Raw genomic sequence first — 19,789 nt, 5'->3', positions numbered from 1 at the left:
CCTGCAGGATACTGTGTGTCTAAGCACTCACTGGGGGTCCTGGGGGTCCGGGGAAGCCAGGCAGTCCATCTCTGCCAGGTTTTCCTGTTTCACCTGTAGGTCCTCTGGGTCCAGAACTTCCGAGCTCTCCTTTCACACCCAAACCCAGATTGGGGTAGTAAGACGCCCCCTTCTCTCCCTTACGACCGAAGAAGCCCCTGTCACCTGCACGGCCCTGCAAGAGGACAGACATTTTTGTGAAACTTGCACTACACAGAAATATTTATAAGCATAATTTCAGCTACAATAGCCGTGTGATGAAGCTCCACTCACAGGAGGTCCCTGAACACCACTAAAGCCAGGTGAACCGCCGTCACCAGGCTCACCCTTTGGTCCACTGAAGCCAGGGCTGCCGTTGATTCCTGGGGATCCAGGTAACCCGGGCAACCCTGGGGACCCTCCTCCCAGACAGGCACAGTCACCAGGATCACCTGGAGGATGGAGGAAGGCAGAAAGAGGAAAGGAAGACAGATGAATGAAAGAGCGCAATGAGAGAGACGAGAACATTCACATGTGCTGACTCCTCACTGTGTTTTAGATGCTTCTGTGTGTGTGTGTGTACCTCTGAAGCCTTTGTATCCTGTATTACCCGGTGCTCCTCGGGGCCCAGGCGACCCAGGTGGTCCAGGTATACTAGTGGGGAAAGTTGAACCAGAACCTGCATTCACACACACACACACAGACACACACACACAGTCAGATTAGTCAGAGTTTAAAACACCACAATAGTCACAAAGTTGCAAAAAAATCCTGTGAGTTTTAGATTTCACACAGTTTGAACATGAAGCTGATTTGCACTGACTGAGGATGTGTAAAAAACAAACAAACAAGAGAGTGAAGTTCCTGTTTTTGAGTAACTAATTTTTCACAAATCACAGCTAACTGTTTACGTACTACAAACAGAAGTCACTGAAAGCAGCACAGTGCAAGTGCAGCTTGGTGTCACAGAGTGAAATCAGGATTAGTCTCTTTTGGGCAGCAGGTAATATGAAAGAGTTCAGCTGCTGTTGCAAGATGACAGACGCTTATTTTTTAAAAAGCATTAACTTGTTTATATTGCAATAAAATATAAAACAAAATCGTCCTTAGCACAAATTCAGTGATTTTACATCGACTGTAATGGCTCAGAGCTCCTTGCTGCAAGCAGCATGCACAGGCTGTTGCAGTTTGGCACCTGCACAAACAAAGGAAACAGACCGCTGGGTCCAGTTTGGGTCCAGCAAAAATGCAAATGCATCACCTGTGAATTCATACTGGATCTTTGTGGTGAAGAGGATCTCAGGTCAAAGGTCAACTTACAACTGATTCAGAGCTTCCAAGTGCAGCGATGCAGCTGCCTCAGGTGGCTTACATTACTTAGTTACAATAAGCCGTCACTAATATGTGTGCAACACGATTGACGCAAAGTGAGAACATCGAGTTCTGGTTGTAAAGCCACACGTGTCTTAAGTGCGTTAGTGGAGACAATTTAAAGTAAACTATACTGTACTAACTGGCCTCCGCAATGACCAGAAGCAGAAAAGAACAGCAGCTGCTTCTGGAACTGACGGTGTTGAATGGGCATATGATGCCGTCTCATATCGACTGCAGGGTGCTGGATTGAACCTAAAATTGTATTGTGGCAGACTTTGTGATGTCAGCAAATGTCTTAAAGCTGTCGCAGCTAGAACAGAAAGAATATCGTATTGAGAGAAAATGTTGATTTGCACCCGTAGTCATTAATAAACGGGAGATGACAAAGACTCACTGGTCAGTAAACCTTTGAGAGATTCTCACCACCAAATGCAGGAATTTTCTGAGGCTACAAAAAAGTAAAATCAAGAACATAAAACACCTTAAATTATATCACAGAGATGAAAAACTTTAAACGTGTTCCCCACAAACTGAAAGAAATAAACAGAGTGCAAGTTTATTATCAGTGTCATTTTCTTTCAGTTTGTGTCGTCCATTTTTCCTTCGTTTAATGCCTTTGTGCCAACAGAATTAAAAAAAAAGAAAAAAAAAAGCAACTATCACTGCTGCCATGCTTCACGTCCATGTAAAATCACTGACTCACGTTACCAGCAGGAGACACCTTGTGGCCAAAGATGAGGAAAGCATCTTGGAGTAGAGAGACTGTCCCATCCAAGTCTGAAGCCTACAGTAGCCTCTACTCCTCTCAGCTGTACTTACCACAGCACCCTCCGCACAGTATAGCGTGAATAAAGCATTTCGGCAGAGAGAACCTGCCTGCTGAAAGTTGTGTTTGTTGCTCTGAATTTTGGCTTTGGCAGGATTAATATTGCCATGGCGCTCATAGCAATATGGCCGCCTTAAGAATACCTGCCTTTGGGACCGGACCACTCAGGATGGATGACGCAGGGACCTTCGACAAAGCCTTAGAGGACAGTTAAATGTCAACCATGATGTTTTAACGTTTCTAGCTTGTCTTGTACTTTTAGCGATGAACTGGCTTTTAGAGCTGGTAAGAAAAAAAATACAATCGCAGCTTCTGTGTCAAGGTGATGAAGATGCTGCTTTTAACTTTTGCATTAACAAATGGAATAGTTTTAGCCGGTTTCATTCAAGGAATCCAGCAATCCTGCAATGACCCTTGAGACCTTTGTGTGTTTTGAACTTTCCATCTCATCTCTCAAATAAGCCTTGTCAGCCGTCATCATGACCGCCTGTGAAGGAATGACCAAAGAGCTTTTGTCAAGTTCTGTGTGAACATACTAGAAGGGCCCTGAGGTCCAGGAGGGCCAGGGGGTCCAGGGAGTCCGGGGGAGCCAGGGCCTCCTTCAAAGCCATAGCCTGGTATGCCTGGATTACCCTTCTCTCCCTTCGGGCCCACAGTCCCAGGAAAACCTGGAAATCCACGACCTACATATGTGACAGAGAGGATGATTGGTTGATTTATTAAATAGATATTTTGGTGTTAAAATAAACCCGTCTCATCCCCTTGGAGTTAAATGATTTTTGCTTTTATTGATGATTTATTGGTCCAAAAAGAACACATGAAGGCTCGTAAGACTCTAAGCTGTATGCCTGTCCGCGTATATTACCTGTACCATAACCACCAGTTCCCGGTGGGCCTGGTGGTCCTGGGAATCCTGGAGCTCCCAAGTCACCAGGGGCACCGGGTAGTCCACCGAGACCTGGGTCACCTCCTGGTCCTGCAGCCAATCAGTGAACAGCAAAGGAAACATATGAAATGACAATTCACAGCTCGTGACTGATACACCAAATTGTGGGATTGGATTTTGTGTGTTGGCTTCACCTCTAACAGAAGTGCCCAGTTCACCAATGTAAGCTGGAGGTCCTGGTAGTCCAGGTTCTCCCTGGTCTCCCTGTTACACAAAATATTACACAGGAATGAAAAAGCTGTAGAACAATTTAGGCTTATGTCGAAATCTGAATTTATTTAGCACTGTTTGAATAGGTTGCCAGAGCTTACTCTCACCAACCCTACAGGAATCTTGTAACCTTGAACGTGTTTGTGAAATGTGTTTGCTTTTCTTAGTGAGAGGCAGAGACATATAAGGCTAGGAGTTAGCTTAACATTAGCTTTGAGTAAAGACTGAAAACACAGAAACTGTTAGTCTGGCTCTGTTAAAACGTAAAAAAAAAATACACTTAAAAGCACATCTAGATACTTCTGATTAACACGTAACATATCATATGTTTAAAATGTACCTAAAATAAGTAAAAACTAAGCTAGGCTAAGCACCTGCTGTTGATATTTCCATAGATTAGTTTAGTGTAGAGTCAGTTTTCTCATTTAGCTAACTATAACATTCTTGACAAGACAGCACAGCATTTTCCCTACGACTTCAACTTCATTTAAAACCTACTTTCACCGCACAAACATTAAAATAAGTCGTTACCAATTAACAGCATCATTAATCAACGGGATTACCAAAATTGACTTTGTTAGCTTCTCTAAATTAAATCAGCCTGGGGGAAAAAAAAATGATGTAATGAACGCTGCCGCCATCTGCTGTTGAAACCCCGGTACTGCAACAAACCAACCCCAGGTCCATACTGCATGTGCAGTATATGTACAGTTTATTCTAAGGAGGTTTTGAGTATGTACAATATAATGACATGCACAAATAAGCTTCTTAGCTAGAAAAAATTATAACTGATGGTGGGAAAACAGCTTGAGGAACATGTCAGAAGACAAACAGTTTGCTTTGTGTTTGTTATGATTAACTGGCAGCAGCATTTTAATAATTTACCCTGACGACTGACCGATGTTTGACGTTGCAGGTCTCATCCCCTTTCCTGTATAAACAGCTGAGTGTGTTGATTAACTGCAAAGCTAGTATACCATAAAGGTTAGTATAATAAATTCTGCATGCCGCTGTTAGTATGCCGTATGAAGTTTGGACACTATTAGCTCAGCCACGTAACTTCATGGCTGAACATGGCTCGACCTGAACAGGAGAAACTTTACCTTGACTCCTATGTATCCTGGTTGACCGGGGAAACCTGGATTGCCACTGTATCCCTGTTAAACACAGGAACAGCGCATTCAGTAAAAGTATAATGTGGTTTTAAGAATATGCGCTTTTGATATTCAGTAATTTGTCAACACTTCTACTTCTTCTACTTTACTTTCAGTATTAAATGAGTATTTTTATATTGTGACTTTGCTATTACTATCTAAGTTCTTACAGCAAAATAATCGTTATAGTCAGGAACTTTAAATTAATTTTGACTGTGGGGACAGCATTACAAAAACATACCCTTTGTCCCGGAGCTCCAATAGGCCCATTGAAACCAGGAGCTCCCTGTTTGGCAAAAACAAAAAGCACAGTCACCACAGAGGATGAGGGAAGGGAACGGAAAGGTGAGACACATATTTGGGTACAGAGAAAGACGGGAAACAGTTTCACCGCAGAACAACAACAATAATGCTTCTGGATACAACGTAAGTCAGAAATGATGAGAAAGTAATCTGCACGATTCGTACAACAAAAGAGAACTTTTCTACTTGTGTCCACTCCTGCTCTGTTGAATGAAATTGCTATAATACAGTCAGGTGAGGCTCTTACCCTTCCCCCGGGATATCCAGGAATGCCCTTCTCTCCATATTCGCCAGGATAGCCGAAAGGTCCCTAAAAACAAGTAAAAAAATGGTCTTACTTGAGGTTTTATAAGTGAGAATTTCTCTGTTGTTCAACAAAGTTTCTGATTCTCTTAGGCGGATGCATTTGGCATTCTTCCAATGATATTGCCACATGAGCTGCACGTCCAATTGGCTGAACAGAAATGTTAGTGAACTAAAACACCTACAGGTCGACCAGAACTGCCGGGGAATCCTCTGGATCCTTTTGGGCCAGGTTCACCCTTTGACAAAGACAGAGGGATAACAAATGTGAACCTGACATCATCCCAAAGTGTCTATGAACAATGAACATTAAGATCTAAGCAATATTTAGAGAACAAACAGATCGTATGTAATTTTCTGGTTTTACTGTTGTGTTCTTGTATTATCTTGCACATTCTTGGTATTCAAACTTACCTTTCAAAGTGTGTACAAACAGTAAAAAGTCTATTTGGACATTTGGATGCCCTCAGGCTTTCCATCTTTGACACGGTGCGGCTCATCCTGCCTGGCATTAGAAATGTCCACAAACCTGCATTCCTTTGTCTCCTTTGGGAAAACCCACAAACTCCACAACGCCATTGATCATTGGCTGGCCGGGGTCGCCGGGCAAGCCCACGTCGCCCTGGATGCCGTAACCAAGGAAGACAAAGCTGTTCACACTGGTCACGGTGGCGACGGGGGAGAACGAAGTCGAAACAACGGCGGCGTTTTGGGCAGAGATCGACTGTGGGCGGAGCCAGCTGGAGGCGCTGCTGTGCGCAGACTGAGCAGAGGAGTGAGGACATGCTGGGGTGATGACGAGAGGCTGGTCTTACTGTAGTGTGAAGCGTTTCTGATGGTGGAAACCTTGATTTTAGTGAGTCAGGAGCTTATCAAACAATGACGACTCCAAATCTTACATTTTCCACTTAGGCTGACAACTGAGGAACTGTGGAGGGCAGGTCTACAGGAAGCTAGCTGACCTTTTGTTCAGAATTTTATGACAAACTGTTGTTTCCAAGGTCAGGCTTAACGGTTTGAACTTGGAAGGCCAGCCATGCTAACTTCCTTTGACCCAGTGAGACAGTTAAGCTTCCTCCTTGTCTGGCAAATGGTTTCAGTCTAATGTGAAGTCATGGCAAAGTTAAAACACTTCCTGAATCCGAATGTCCCCGATACAAAACACATTTTTCCACATTGTTTTGCCATGTCATCCAAAACACTAATCGGTTGTGACAGGACCCTCACATCAGAAACAACTTCTGCCTCCAGAGCAGCTCCACTTGAACGAAGACAAACTCCAGGATGCGGGACTGGTTTTGGGTTGGACCAGCCTCTCCTCCACCGTCATCCGCCCCACAAGTCTCTTCCTCCTTTGACTCCTCGCTAATCTGCGCCAACACGACCTCCTCTGCACGGCTGTAAAGTTTGCTGCAATCACTGCTCCTCTTCCTCGTTAGCCTCCGACAACAAACAGGCTACTGCCTGTTGTTGACCTTCTGTTTTTCCATTGTTATAGTAAAACCCCACCACATCGTGTGTGTGTGTGTGTGTGTGTGTGTGTGTGTGTGCTGTGAAGACGCTACATCTTCTGCTCATAGCCTCCCCTTGCTGTGTTACCTTATCTCCTTTGTAGATAGTGAGAGTTTGTTCGCTTGTTAGTGACCCGTCGCCGGGAGTACCACTGGGTCCGGGAAGACCCACGTCGCCCTGGAGTCCGAAATACACACAACACACCATTAGCCAACCAGGAGGGGTTGTGTGATGGGGGGTGGGGTGGAGTGGGTGGAGGAGCAGCAACAGGAAGAGGAAGAGGAAGAGGAAGACATCGTGGGAGGAGAGAGGAAATGAAAGATGTAAAAAAGGAAAATGAGGAAAGGGCAGTGAAAGACGAGGGAGAAAGGACGAACAAAGAAAAGGTAGAAAGATAAACAGACTACATGGCCAAAAGTATGCAGACAGTAACACATTATCCTCATTTTATAGCACGCAGGGCAGCCTAAAAGGCGCAGCATCACAGCAGTTCCACTGGAAAGGCACCCTTAGAGGGCACTGAATTACGTTACAGCCATTTTGCGGGCACTTCGGGACACTTTGCCATGTAAGAAGAAGCCCCTAGAGGGCACTCCATCATGTTTTAGCAACCAGAGATGCATCCAAGAAGGATCAAATATCATCTGAAATACCCCTGAATACTTTAGCATTAAGCTTTCCCCTCAAACCCCAATCCAAGAACGAGTCCTAGACAGCAAACTGCACGAAAGCACATCTGTCCACATACTTTTGGCCATATAATGCGCAGAGACAGACTGACTGATAATAACAGGAGGAATTTCTTCCCTCAAAAAGATTTCTGGACAAACGACCGTCTCTGAGGTCAAGAATAAAGTGAAAGAGGAGACAAAAGAGGCGGAGATGACAAAGAAACACGTTGAAAGGAGAGACAAAGAAAGAAAAGGAGGAGAGAGAGTTCAGGGATACTTTATCTTGGCTTTCTCGTCGTTTCATTTTAAGAAATTTCCAGCCCTCGTTTGTTTCCCCACGGCTCAAAGAGGCACACGAACGCCACACAGGTCCAATCTGACGCTCACACTACAGAGACGTAATCCAACAGGCTCGACAGTGAATCCAGCTGTTTCCACATTCAGTCCTGAACCTGTCCGAGGCCTTCATGCAGCGTGCGAGGGAGATGACTGTTAGTACTCTCCTGTGATCGTTCAGGATGACATGGGTGGGTGAGTGGGTGGATGAGTGGTGGGTTGAGGAGTCAAAAAGAGCAGGCAAGTGGACTACAAGTCCCAGAGTTCCCCACCAGATGCCCCCAAACGTGATTAAAGGGAAGATGTCGTGCAACGTGGGAAGTAGGAGCGAGTGATTCCAGCACCCATTTACAGTCCACAGATCGTCCTCGGAGTGACAGCTCAGACATTTTTAACAGAAGTTAAAGATCTCTTTTTCTTTATGATTAGTGTCAAAGTGTTAATGGAGAAATTTTATATTTAAAGCCACCGAATGCTGCACAGTCAGTCAGGTCGAGACGAAGCTCGGCCTCGTCAAGACTCGATGAATTTTAATTTGGCAATCGACAAACTGTCCAATTTGGGAGAAAAGACTCGAGTAAAATCTCTGAACTGTCATTCAGCAGTGAGGGAAACGAGTGTGTGATGCCACTGGTCAAGTCCCAAACCAAATCTGAAGTGGATTCTGAATCAGACAACCAGATTTTTTATTTTTAAAGACTTTTTAAGAATTTAGGATTTGGTACGGACGTGAAGCTGAGTGAGTTTGCGACTTGTCTCAGTGGCACGAATCACCTGAAAGAACAAACCAGACTGAATCAAGCAGAGGTCCATGTGATCTTTTTATCATACAGGAAACGTGGATGACAAACGGATGAGCGGTCAGTTCAGGGGTGGAGAGAACAGGATGGAGGATGGAGGATGGAGGGATGCAGGGGCAGGCTGGGTTAAGGAGGGGGGAGGATGAATGGAGGGGAGATTTGATGCATGTTGGACGGAGGGAGTGCAGATTGTCGCCACCACCAGTCAGACTGTTTTACATGCACGCTAACATGTGCAAACACACACACACTCACGCTCACATCCAGGACTCAGCTAGAGCACTTTAAGCCTGCTGTTTTAATGTGCAGTGAGAGAAAGTGCAGAAACCACAACGATTGGATCCACAAGTGAGGAGTTTAACGGAAAGAGTTTTGGGCAGACAAAAACCAAACTGACAGCCATCACAAAAACTTGTTATCTTATCAGTTTTTCCGTCCTCACATGCCGGACTTCTTCTTTCGAGCTTGTCGTGGTGGATTTTACACTTTCTCTGATCTGATTCTGACTCACGCTAAGCACCTGAGATGGTCACCATGGAGATAAAGTATCCTCAACCTCGCTCACAGCTGATTTGAAACAAACACGTCTCTATTTCACGTCTCATTCACATCCGATAGGCTAAATTAGGATTGGTGGACGACGATCGCCATTACGTGTGTGTGTGTGTGTGTGAGACTGAGTCTACATCAGGTACCTTGTCTCCTTTCTCTCCTTGATATCCGTCACTGCGGCTCCCCTGAAAGCAGAAACGGTTAACAAAAGTGCCCGTCGGAGGAACGAGAATTTGTCAAGCTGCAGCGACGCCAGTTTGCTGCCTTAAAATACATAAAAAACGCATCACTTTACTATTTTAACTCACCATTGGCCCCGGGGGCCCGGGAGGACCAGGCGGGCCCTAAAGACGGGAGACAGAATCACAGTCAGTTTCACAGAAAAGGTCATAAACAAACTCAGACATAATACTTACAAATGTTAATACTGGATATTATTTCACGAGCTGACATCCAGTGTCTTCTTACTGCAGATCGGATCTCAGTGCTCTGAGCCAAAAACCAGCTTTTCCTACTTATTTCAAACCTTTCTGCTCACGGATTTCCAGACTAAACCGAGACAAGATTTCTGGTAAAGTAAATTTATCTTACCAAATTAACAGATAAGTTCCCTCATTTCTATTTCAGTATTTTAGGTCTCATTTTTTGCTGCATATTAAGATTTATTTGATGCTGGGATGCAGCGAGCAGTCTGAGGAAGAGAAACAGATGAATTAGTTTACGTACAGAGAATCCCTCAGGGCCTCTTGGGCCAGCAAAACCAGGTGGACCTTGAGGACCTGTGATACCCTGCAGAGAATAATAATTATATATAATTATTTCACACAACCGATAATCAGCATATCACTCACATTTTACACCGACGTCACTTTCCTTCTCTGCTTTGTTTAGTGAGAGTCAAATCTGTCACAGATGCCATATATTTAGCTTTTAAAGTACATTTTGCTAAGCTAAACTGCATCACGCTGTGTCAAAGACAAATTATCAGAAAAGATGAAAATCTTACAGGCTGCCCGGCTGCTCCTGGTGCACCCGGATAGCCCTAAAGGAAGAAAAGCAAACAACAGATCAGTTAAAAAGCATTTTCTTTTAAATTTCTTTTTTTAAAATAAAAGAATAGAACTACACTGTGGATATAGACTAATGGCCACGATGTCACTGCAGCTCAACTGTACTGTAGCACCACCTGCTGGCCAAACGTCATATGGGAGGATGTTGCTGCTTTGTTGAGCGTTTGTACAAAACAGTGCAATGACGGAAAATTATTAAATTAAGAAGAGCCAGAAACAGATCTTATAGGGTGTTTTGTTTGTTTGTTCAGATGATTCCCAGTGTCTTTGGGTCTTGATATCTTGTGAGTTAATTTAAACGTGTGTGAGACCTCACCGTGATGCCATCATCAGAGATGTATCGGGGTTCTCCCTTCTGACCCTTTGGCCCAGTAGGTCCCTGTTGGAGGAAAGGACGCCATCAGTATCTCAGTGACAATCAGCTCTTCTGCCTCCAAAAGATCGGATTCAAACAGAAGCTAATAAAAATGTGAAGAGAAGTTTGTCCTCACAGCAGATCCAGGGAATCCAGGAGCACCTGTCCCATAGCCAGGTTCACCAGGTTCTCCTCTAGTCCCGTTACAACCGTCCAGTCCTGGTGGTCCTCTGCTGCCCTCCAGACCAGGGTGACCCTGCAGAGAGGAGGAGAGGAGGGTTTGCACCTCAAGCACTGAAGGTCGCGTTTGTTGCAGAAGTCAACTTTCGACGTCTTGTTTTACAAAATAAAAAAGTGCACACTGAGATATTTGTACACCTTATTTCAGTACGTGAATACACACTGTGTGTATCTATGTGTTCTGGTTTACTCACAGGTACTCCATCGTTTCCTTGGAACCCTGGCACTCCCATAGGTCCCTATGAGAGTGGATAATCGATAGTGTTAACACCAGTTGATGCTGTTTGGAGGAAAGTTTAGCTTCACAGGAAACGTAATTCAATAAATACGGCACCCACCTTGTCTCCTTTGGGGCCAGATGGTCCTTTCAGTCCAATGTGGCCTTTCTCTCCTTTAGGCCCTGAAGGCCCCGGGGCCCCGCGTGTCCCCTCTGGTCCGCTCTGACCAACCTCTCCGAGAGGCCCAGGACGACCCTAAGAGAAGGAGGAAGATAGGCCTCAGTTTATCTGACACGTACGGCAACAAGCCACCAGGGGGCGATCCAGATGTTTCAGTTTCTCTTTTGGAGGGCTTTCGCATCATCCATCTTTATATACAGTCAACGGTCAGGCCGTGTCTCCTGTCTCTTAAAGTCTCTCAGTGAACTTGTGATCATCTTAAGAAAGCGACCTGCATACGACACCTGTACTGCTCTTGTACATCCGATTATCGTCTTTATCTGATGTCTGAGTTATCGTCTTCATTTCCATTTTGTCTTTTGTGTTGTGGATTTGATGGGTGTGTTTGCACAAGACGGGGACAAGTCAGGGCAGAAAAACCCCTCTGTGGGTCCTGTATTTTTTCCACTTGGAGGGATGTTAACACATGAGTGTGCCTCACGATCACAAAACTCAAAAGGATGGTGAAGTGCTTTGTGAGGGCATGCAGCAGCATGTGGGCCGAGACGGTGGGCTGGAAGAAAACCTGCTTCTGTGGATCTGGTCACAAAGAAAAGTTTTCTGAATTAAACTTATGAAAAGGATTCAAATGATATAAATTTTTGGGGGTGAGTGGGGTGATTTCAACAAATAAGTTAATTTTAAAACTTTTTTCTTGCTATGAATGCGATGGTGCTGCAGGTGCCAGACTGCACTACTGATTTTAACCACATGATGGCAGCAGAAACACATTAGCAGGTGGGTTTGTACAGATTTAGAGCAGGATGAATGAACAAGGCCAAAGGAATCCCTCTTTGTTAACACACACACACACACACCACAGCTCCAACTACTGACAACCTGCCATTAGCTTATATTTTAAGCAGTATAACAGGGCAGGGAGAGAGGAGACAGGTGGAGGGAGGAGAGGGCGGAGAGAGGGACAGATGTCTGCGTTCGGGTCAAAGGAAAGTCAGAGGATTTGATTTTCAGTGGGAAAAACTCTCACAGACATTGAAATCTGGTTTATCGTATACATTCCATTAACATCAAAAAAGGGAATTTCTTTTACTTTTTTGGGGGGTAAAATGTCCGTCATACGGAAACCTGCCACACAGCGAGGAAATGCACTCATAAACATAAAGACGTCAAACAATCACGTTTACTGGGGTAAGTAAACCAGGGCTGCAGATGTGTACATTTAACATATACGAGACATTTATGGCTAAGTTTGTAGAACTGAGATTCATGTAAATGCTTGTATGCGTGCGGATGTGTAGCATCCTTATGACCGCATCTCACATTAATATCCACCCTTAACCCTACCTTTATTTTAGCCTAATTTCAATGTAAATCACAATGTGAAAGAGTACGCGCACACACACATATATGCACACCCTTCATTACAAATAAGATAAAGGTATAAACACCCCTCTATGAGTTCCATGCACACACACACAATACAAAAAGAAGGCACTTTTCCACTCCACACCTGGTCCTATTCATATCTAAGTGCTCTGCCTGCAGACACAAACCCATTTGACTCATGAAATAACAAATCTAACATCAGGGGACATCATGGAGAAGGTCAAATACCAGTTAAAAAACAATCGTTGGCGTTGCTTTAATGCTGCAGGGAGCACCAGACGGGTGGAGCTTAACAATCGCACAAAGCATAAAGGCCTCTTTGTGACCGTCTAAACTTTATGTTTTGTTCTGTAAGGTGTGGTGCGGGACACTTTCATTTATAGTTTGTTTCCAAAAAATAAGTAAATAAATAAAAGTAGCTTGAAAAAAAAACAAAAAAACATGCTTTGAGATAATAAAATGACTTGTGGGGAACCTTTTAGCAGGTTCTAGCAACTCATGCTAAGCTAAGCCAACCTTTAGCCGTTAGCAGCTTTATCTCAATAAACTAACTACTTGGAACTCTACACTTAAGTCTGATAAAACGTGACATCTCTGGCTGACATTCCTCTATCGCACTTGGCTTTTAAAGGGACAATGATCACGGGTTCGCCTTGACCACACTGTGTGTCTCACTGAGGCTGCAGATCTGCTTCCACCGGCCCACATGGCCTCAGGGCAGGCAGCTAAACAGTAATGACAGGGCTGTGGTAGGTAAAGGCAGCCTGCCGGAGCTGTCTGGCTCACACTCACAGTCACACCTGGTTTCACCCGGGGAAAATATGTGGGGGTCCCACTTTCTCTCACGCCTCACCTTCCCTCCGTCTCATTCTCCAACACTTATTAGTTTGCATCTACTCTGTTGATTCCAATAGTTTTCCTTCTACCCCCATCCAACCTGTCTTGGAACGAGCTGCCGACCGCCTATCGAGGCCTGAGTCCTCCTGCAACCTGCTCAGGTCTGTCAGTGTTTATGCAACAGCAAGACACACTTCGGAGGTCATATCATCAAAAGGCTCTGCTGTCTTCCTAGTGTCTATTTTTCAGGTCACAGGAGTCACTTTCAAAGACTCGGCTGGGTGCTTTGTCTGCCTGGTGTTATGTAAAAGTGTGAGTGTGAGTTAAGGTGAGAAGACAGTTTGGTCTCGGTGTCCAACGTGGACTGAAAAACGTTTCTGTTCTTACTGTGGACGTGTGTGGACATGGAGGGAGTTTTCCCCATTTGTGAAAAGCTAATGAATGCTAGAAGTGGCTACTAAAACTTTCTGAGAGTCTCTTTCATTTTCAGCTGCAAGTGTCTTGGAGTGGAGGAGGAAGTGGGTTTCTGAAGGTTTAAAGCGCCTCCGTTTATTCCCTAAGATGGCGTGAAATTAAAAAAAAAGCAGAGGAAAAGATCACAGAGGAAGAGTAGAGAGTAGAGATAAAAGAGAAGGGATGAAAAGCAACAAAAAAGAGGGGGAAGAACACAGAAAACCAATAAAGACAAAAAAAGTCATCTGTCAAATCTCATCAGGTTTTGGTGGACAGTGTGGCTGCTCTAAAAAACGACCACTAGGTGGCAATCTACCATTACACACAAGTTTACCTCTTCTGAATTATTATCTGCAAAATATTCATGTGAAATCCTACAAAAAGAATCGTTTATCAAAGCTCTATTTTATTTTAATTTTACTATATTCATAAAAGGCAGCATTCATATTTTGGCAGATTAACTCCAAATCCAGTTTATAGATTAACATCCCTGACATGTAAGATTACAAGTTGTTGTAGCCGTGAGCAACATCCAGGTTCAACACTCTATATGTTCCTCTAAGATCCACACTGGTCTCCTCCAACTGCTGAGGAAAATCTGGATCTTTAGAAGCTGGAAGTTCAACTTTCAACATTATTATATTCCTTCCTGGTTAAGAATACGGGTGATTGAGATTATTATTCCACATGGTTCACATCTATTTTGCACACATTATAGAAACACTTTGGCTTTCACACATATGGAGACAAACTTTATCAGAGATCAGTCCAGTCTGTCTCCCGGCAAGCGTCTCCCCGAGTCCCGACAGCCTTGCCAGTTGGCAGCCCCGTCTGTTTTCATGCCAGCCCGTCGGGTCTCCGCCCGGCTCTTCCAGACCTTCCATCCTCATCACCTTCCAGCAGACTGGTCAGTTTGTAGGCCCAAATCCCCTCCAGCACAAAGGGCACAATGGAGCCTATTCTGGGCCGCTAAGCTCTCTGGACTTACTGCTCCCATCGGGCCTACCTCACTTCCTGACAGAGGAGAGTGCTTGGACAGACAGATTCTAGCCGCCATGCATGTGAAAACCAGTGTGTGTGTGCGTGTGTGTGTGTGTCATCCGTGACTGCACAGGCTCACAACACGAACACACACACCCTCGGGCCCTCTGAGGATTTATCCAGACGCATTGTTTTGAGCACTGGGTGCGCTAGGGGGAAGATTTTAGCTGTCACACCGCATGCTCACTGGGGGACTTTGATGGGAGCACTGGGTGGAGGGAGGGGGCGGCTGGGCTGGCAAACGCTGGGTCTCTGGGTGCAAGTTTAATCAGCGGGGCAGCGCGATAACCCAATTACAGTTTGAGCCACATGCAAACACACACATGACTCGGCGGAACCTCAAACGCGCTCGACATGAAACAGTCGACGCGATGGCTACGGAGCGCGCTCAAAGAACGGCACTTCTGATGCTGCTAAAGATGAAACAAGTGAAAACACTAACCAGAAAGTCTGCAGCTCCCACAGCTGCCTGCACACACAGACAAAAGGAAAGAGGGAACCCCTCTCTAGATGGGAATGTTTAGGGTGTGTCGTCTTTTATCCCCTCCTGCGATCAGACCGCGAACCCAAACACCTTTGTTTACGTCAGACATGTTTGTCCTGCTCAGGATGAGTGATGATACGGCAACCAAAAAGACAGAGGGTGGGACAGAGACAGACCGAGACAGAGACAGAGACAGGCGGCCTCAGCACACAGGCATTCAGGAGGGAATTTCTCAGAAGAGAAGAGCTTAGAAATAACATCAGTGAGGGAGCAGCTGGGCACTGAGGATGTGATCACACCTGTGTGTCTTTTAGGTTTATTTTGTCATTTTCGTCGTTTAAGTCATCGATTTTGGTTTGGAATGACAAAACTGTGATTTCAAATCCGTCCCGTTCATGAAGGTTTTAATGTTTGGTCTGGGACAGGGAGCTCCTGACCGCTCGAGCGAAACAGGAAGTGATGCTAGCTAGTTAGCATTAAAACTGGATTATAAAACACGCTGGCTGTGCCATTTAGTGTTGTCAATCAACTGGTTCATCCTTTGATTTTCAAGCAAGAATGACAAACGTTGCTGGCTCCAGCTTCTCAAATGTGTTTTCGCCTTATATAACAGTGAACTCAGAACTCAGGTCGCTGCCCGAACAAAGACGGATACGTCTTCAAAAGTGTGGCCCTTTACAGAATATATGAAGCCACTTCCTGTCAAAGTATCACTAAATGCTCACATGTGGGGTATCTCAGCAGTCTTTTCCCACCCTTCCCCAGCACCTCTGACTCGTCTGTTTGTGGTGATGGCGGCCATTAAACAAACAACCTGTTCTCTCTTTTCATCCAGGTGCTTTCCCCTCCAATAAAAACCCCATTAGCGCTGAGCGAGCCCCGCTGTCCCACGGTGATGATGTCATAAAGATGTGGTGTTTTCTCAGCTGCCGGAGAGGAAGCGAGCCGCAGTACGAGGAGGGACACTCGAGGGGCAAAAGACGGCCGTGATGTTTTTTGGTTTGCTGTTTTTTAAATTTGTCTTTTTGCTATTTGAATGCAGAACACAAAGCCTGTTATTCTAAAACAGAAACCCAAAACCTCCCAGGAAAAAGTGCTCAGGATGAGCCATAAATGGAAAGCCATAAATATAATTTTTACTCCACTTTAACTAAATGCTGTAATTGGGGCTGAAAGAAAAATTAGCCTGAGGTGACGACAACCTCAGAGCACAAACAGAAGATGTAATTGGCACGTTTAAACCTTTAAGACCTTTAAAAACCGACGTACGGATGCGACTGTAGAGGCAACACGGATAAAGATGTTTGGTAACGGCTTAAAAATCAATTACTAAGCTCAATTACAGATTTGTTAGCCTCTCGAGGGGGATTAGACTGAGGTAAGAGACGACGAACAAGAGTCAGCTCGCGTCCAAACAGTTCAGCTGAGGTGGAAACATGTTTCCTGGTGATGCTGCAACATCTCCACTGGACCGCTGCTGTGACACGTTCAATCGTGGTTAAAAACGCTCCGTTGTCATACAAACCAGACAACGGTTACACCCCGTAATGAAGATATCATCTTCAGATCGAGTTTTTCTTTTCGGTGTGTTTTGGGGAAGAACATTCAAGATTGGACAAGAAGTCCAGTTAAACTAAAGAAGAGGGAGAGCAGCGAGGATGTGAGGAGACTCACGACTCGTATTTAAGTACATTTTGAGGATTTTTTTCTGAGCTGTTGGCAAAGAAATTGAACATTTTTAAGGCTGGGACTATCGGAACAAAATCCACGCTGAGCCTACAGACATCAGCGTTGGTGTCAGCCGAGAAAAATCCCATCTGGGTCGAAGGCTGGTTTACAAACAACACTGTAAGCTGCTGACAGCAGCGCCGGGATAAAAAATGCGAAACATGACAAACAGAGCACAACATGTTTCGGAACGCATCCATCAGGCGTGTAAACCAGGCGAAGAGACGCGGTCACGTTTGGCCGCCAGTGCCGGCAAAAGAAGCCGAGTGTGTGAAGGCGAGCCTGATCCAGCTGTGTTTAGTTAGGTAGGGATTTAGATTCCTGCAGTGTTTGTCAGTGCTCTGCTAATGTGCATATTTTCTGTATCAGTGTGTGAGCGTCCACATCAACAGCGTGGGACTCTTCTCCTTCGACTTATCTCCCCGCCTTCCCTCACAACAAGAGTCCTGAGATACAGCAGAGCTTCTTCTCCCCTCACAGGAAGCTCGGCTGATAGAATCTGACGCCCACCTGACCTGCAGGTGAGGCCCCTCCGACTGCATACTGAGGGGACGCATCAAAAGCACAACATCCTTCTACATTCGCTTTTAAAGGAGGGGTGAGCGATCCTGGACAAAGATACTGTGGGTGACTGCTGAGTCTCATTCGCATGTCGCCATGACGTGTGACGGCCTGGGAATCCGATTCAACAGTCAGCTATTTTTTATCCAGAACTGATCGCCTTTAGTTGTGTTTAATTTTTCAGATAAAACTGCACATCTTTGCACATGTTTAAGACCACAGACACACACACACACACACACTTGTTCATGCTAAAGTATTTTTGCTGCGTTAAAAGGTGATGAGAAGCTACATGTTTAACAGAGTGTCACTGAGTTTCAGTAATGAGCAGGGCAGGAAAAAAATGCCATAAATGATAGTTTGGATTTGTGTTAACTGTGTGTGTGAGGACATGTCATAAATAACTGTGCTGTCATCATCACATCAAATCACAAGGGCCTATAAAATCAGTAATAACTAGTTCTGCACATTCCTGCACTTTGTATCTGTGTGTGTGTGTGTGTGTGTGTGTGAGGTGTGTCTAAGACATTAGATCACCCAGAAGGTGTCTATTTCCTGAAGACAGCACAGAGGAAAGAGAAACCAAAAAATAAACCAAATCGTAACTTAACTGGTACTTTTCTGTAGGATTCTGTTGACAGTCAAAGTAAAAATACCTCAAAACTTCATATGAAGGTGGTATTTGGCTCCAACAGTCTTCCTCAGTTTCAGATAAAGCCAGCAAGTGGACTTTGAGTTGAGAAGGGTTTTGTTTTCTGTTTCCAGAGTCAATAATAAAACATCACCTAAATGAAAAAACTAAACAAACACACATAACCAAAGCAGTAACACACACTCACACATTAACTGTATGGCAGTTCCTAAAGGGACCATGTGGGGGCAGCAGTGTGCAGCAACCAGTCTCTGATATGAATTCCTCCTACTGTTACTGTTCATTAGAGTTTAACTTAACAGGACACAACCCGAATGACAAAGTGAAGACTTGGGAATCCTTCTGTTCTTCTGCGTCTGGACTTCTCTGTTTATGTGTGTAATAATAAATAAAGTTGTGGAATTCAAAGTCATCAAAGACACAAGTGGGTGAGAGAGGCTGAGGACGACGTCAAAGGAGAGAAAAGAAAGAGGATACAGAGACAGAGTCTGAGAGAACCTTGAGGACTACTGCACGCGCATGCACACACACACACACACACACACACACACACACACACACACACACACACCTCGGCCTGTCTGTCTCTGGTCTGTCATCCTGGTGCCCCTGACCTTCTGGTCCAGCCTTGTCTTTGTGCTAGCCGTGACCTTTGACCTCTCCTAGACTAAACCCTGCATCTGCCGAGCTGATGAGAGGTCTACGAGTGTCAGGTGTGTGAGTGTGACTATGACTGTGACAGTGTGTGTGTGTGTGTGTTCAAAGCTAAAGTGCATCCTTCCACGACTGCAAGACAAGGAGACACATTTTTGTTCGCTGAGATTTTGCACAAAGGGGAAGGCAAAATGGCTGCTCTGCCGCCATTTTATATATGTGTGTGTGTGAGAGTGTGTGTGTGTTAGAATGAAGCCAAAACAAAGACCACCACCACTTTTAGACTCCCGCCTCAACAGGAGGGAGAGCCAGCACATGAAAATGCCATGCAGGGGCCCAGGAGTGTGCGATAAGACTGTCCTGTACATCAGTGTGGTCTGCAGGTACATCACGGCACATGTCTCACACACACACACACACACACACACACACACACACTCGCTCACAGAGGGAGAGAAAGAGAAACACACATATAAAATACACTCACAAGTGCTCACTCAGCGAAACCCAGACAAGCTTAATAATCACAAACACAACACGTTAGAGAACGCATGACCAGAGACAGAGAGACAGTGAGAGACAGACAGAGAGAGACAGACAGTGAGAGACAGACAGAGAGAGACAGACAGTGAGAGACAGACAGAGAGGGACAGACAGTGAGAGACAGACAGAGAGAGACAGACAGAGACAGACAGACAGTGAGAGACAGACAGAGAGAGACAGACAGTGAGAGACAGACAGAGACAGACAGACAGAGAGAGACAAACAGTGAGAGAGAAGTTTGAGTTTTGTACACAGCAGGAGGAAGTGGAGACCTGTCGTCCACCTTTACTTGTCCCTGACCCCGAGACTGTCTTCACTCAGCTGCAAAGTTTATACTGATGTTAATCCACGGTCATGACGGCTGTGAGTGTGTGTGTGTGTG

At 45.0% G+C, this 19,789-nt stretch overlaps 1 protein-coding gene across 7 annotated transcripts in view; it reads right to left on the bottom strand.

The window, feature by feature from the left end:
* Positions 1-19,789, bottom strand: part of col4a6 (collagen, type IV, alpha 6) — a 94,907-nt gene that overhangs the window by 13,842 nt on the left and 61,276 nt on the right. For 4 of the 7 annotated variants that reach the window (XM_046380330.1, XM_046380331.1, XM_046380333.1 and 1 more), the window contains 20 exons: positions 11,009-11,143; positions 10,865-10,909; positions 10,567-10,686; positions 10,392-10,454; positions 10,012-10,047; positions 9,732-9,794; positions 9,314-9,349; positions 9,149-9,190; positions 5,664-5,756; positions 5,320-5,373; positions 5,079-5,141; positions 4,770-4,814; positions 4,478-4,531; positions 3,299-3,368; positions 3,084-3,194; positions 2,755-2,901; positions 2,366-2,416; positions 602-697; positions 313-470; positions 32-214 (listed from right to left, as the gene is read on the bottom strand). In XM_046380330.1, coding sequence (XP_046236286.1) covers positions 32-214; positions 313-470; positions 602-697; positions 2,366-2,416; positions 2,755-2,901; positions 3,084-3,194; positions 3,299-3,368; positions 4,478-4,531; positions 4,770-4,814; positions 5,079-5,141; positions 5,320-5,373; positions 5,664-5,756; positions 9,149-9,190; positions 9,314-9,349; positions 9,732-9,794; positions 10,012-10,047; positions 10,392-10,454; positions 10,567-10,686; positions 10,865-10,909; positions 11,009-11,143 — 1,665 coding nt within the window. Of the gene's footprint in view, positions 1-31; positions 215-312; positions 471-601; positions 698-2,365; positions 2,417-2,754; positions 2,902-3,083; positions 3,195-3,298; positions 3,369-4,477; positions 4,532-4,769; positions 4,815-5,078; positions 5,142-5,319; positions 5,374-5,663; positions 5,757-6,733; positions 6,824-9,148; positions 9,191-9,313; positions 9,350-9,731; positions 9,795-10,011; positions 10,048-10,391; positions 10,455-10,566; positions 10,687-10,864; positions 10,910-11,008; positions 11,144-19,789 lie in introns of all 7 variants that reach the window. The other 3 variants (XM_046380332.1, XM_046380335.1, XM_046380336.1) reach the window with 3 other exon arrangements.

This window comes from Scatophagus argus, chromosome 23 (genome assembly GCF_020382885.2).
Source record: "Scatophagus argus isolate fScaArg1 chromosome 23, fScaArg1.pri, whole genome shotgun sequence".
In the NCBI taxonomy this organism is placed as follows: Eukaryota; Metazoa; Chordata; class Actinopteri; family Scatophagidae; genus Scatophagus; species Scatophagus argus.
Note: the sequence above shows the minus strand (reverse complement) of the source record. Positions and strands in the feature narration are given on the sequence as shown.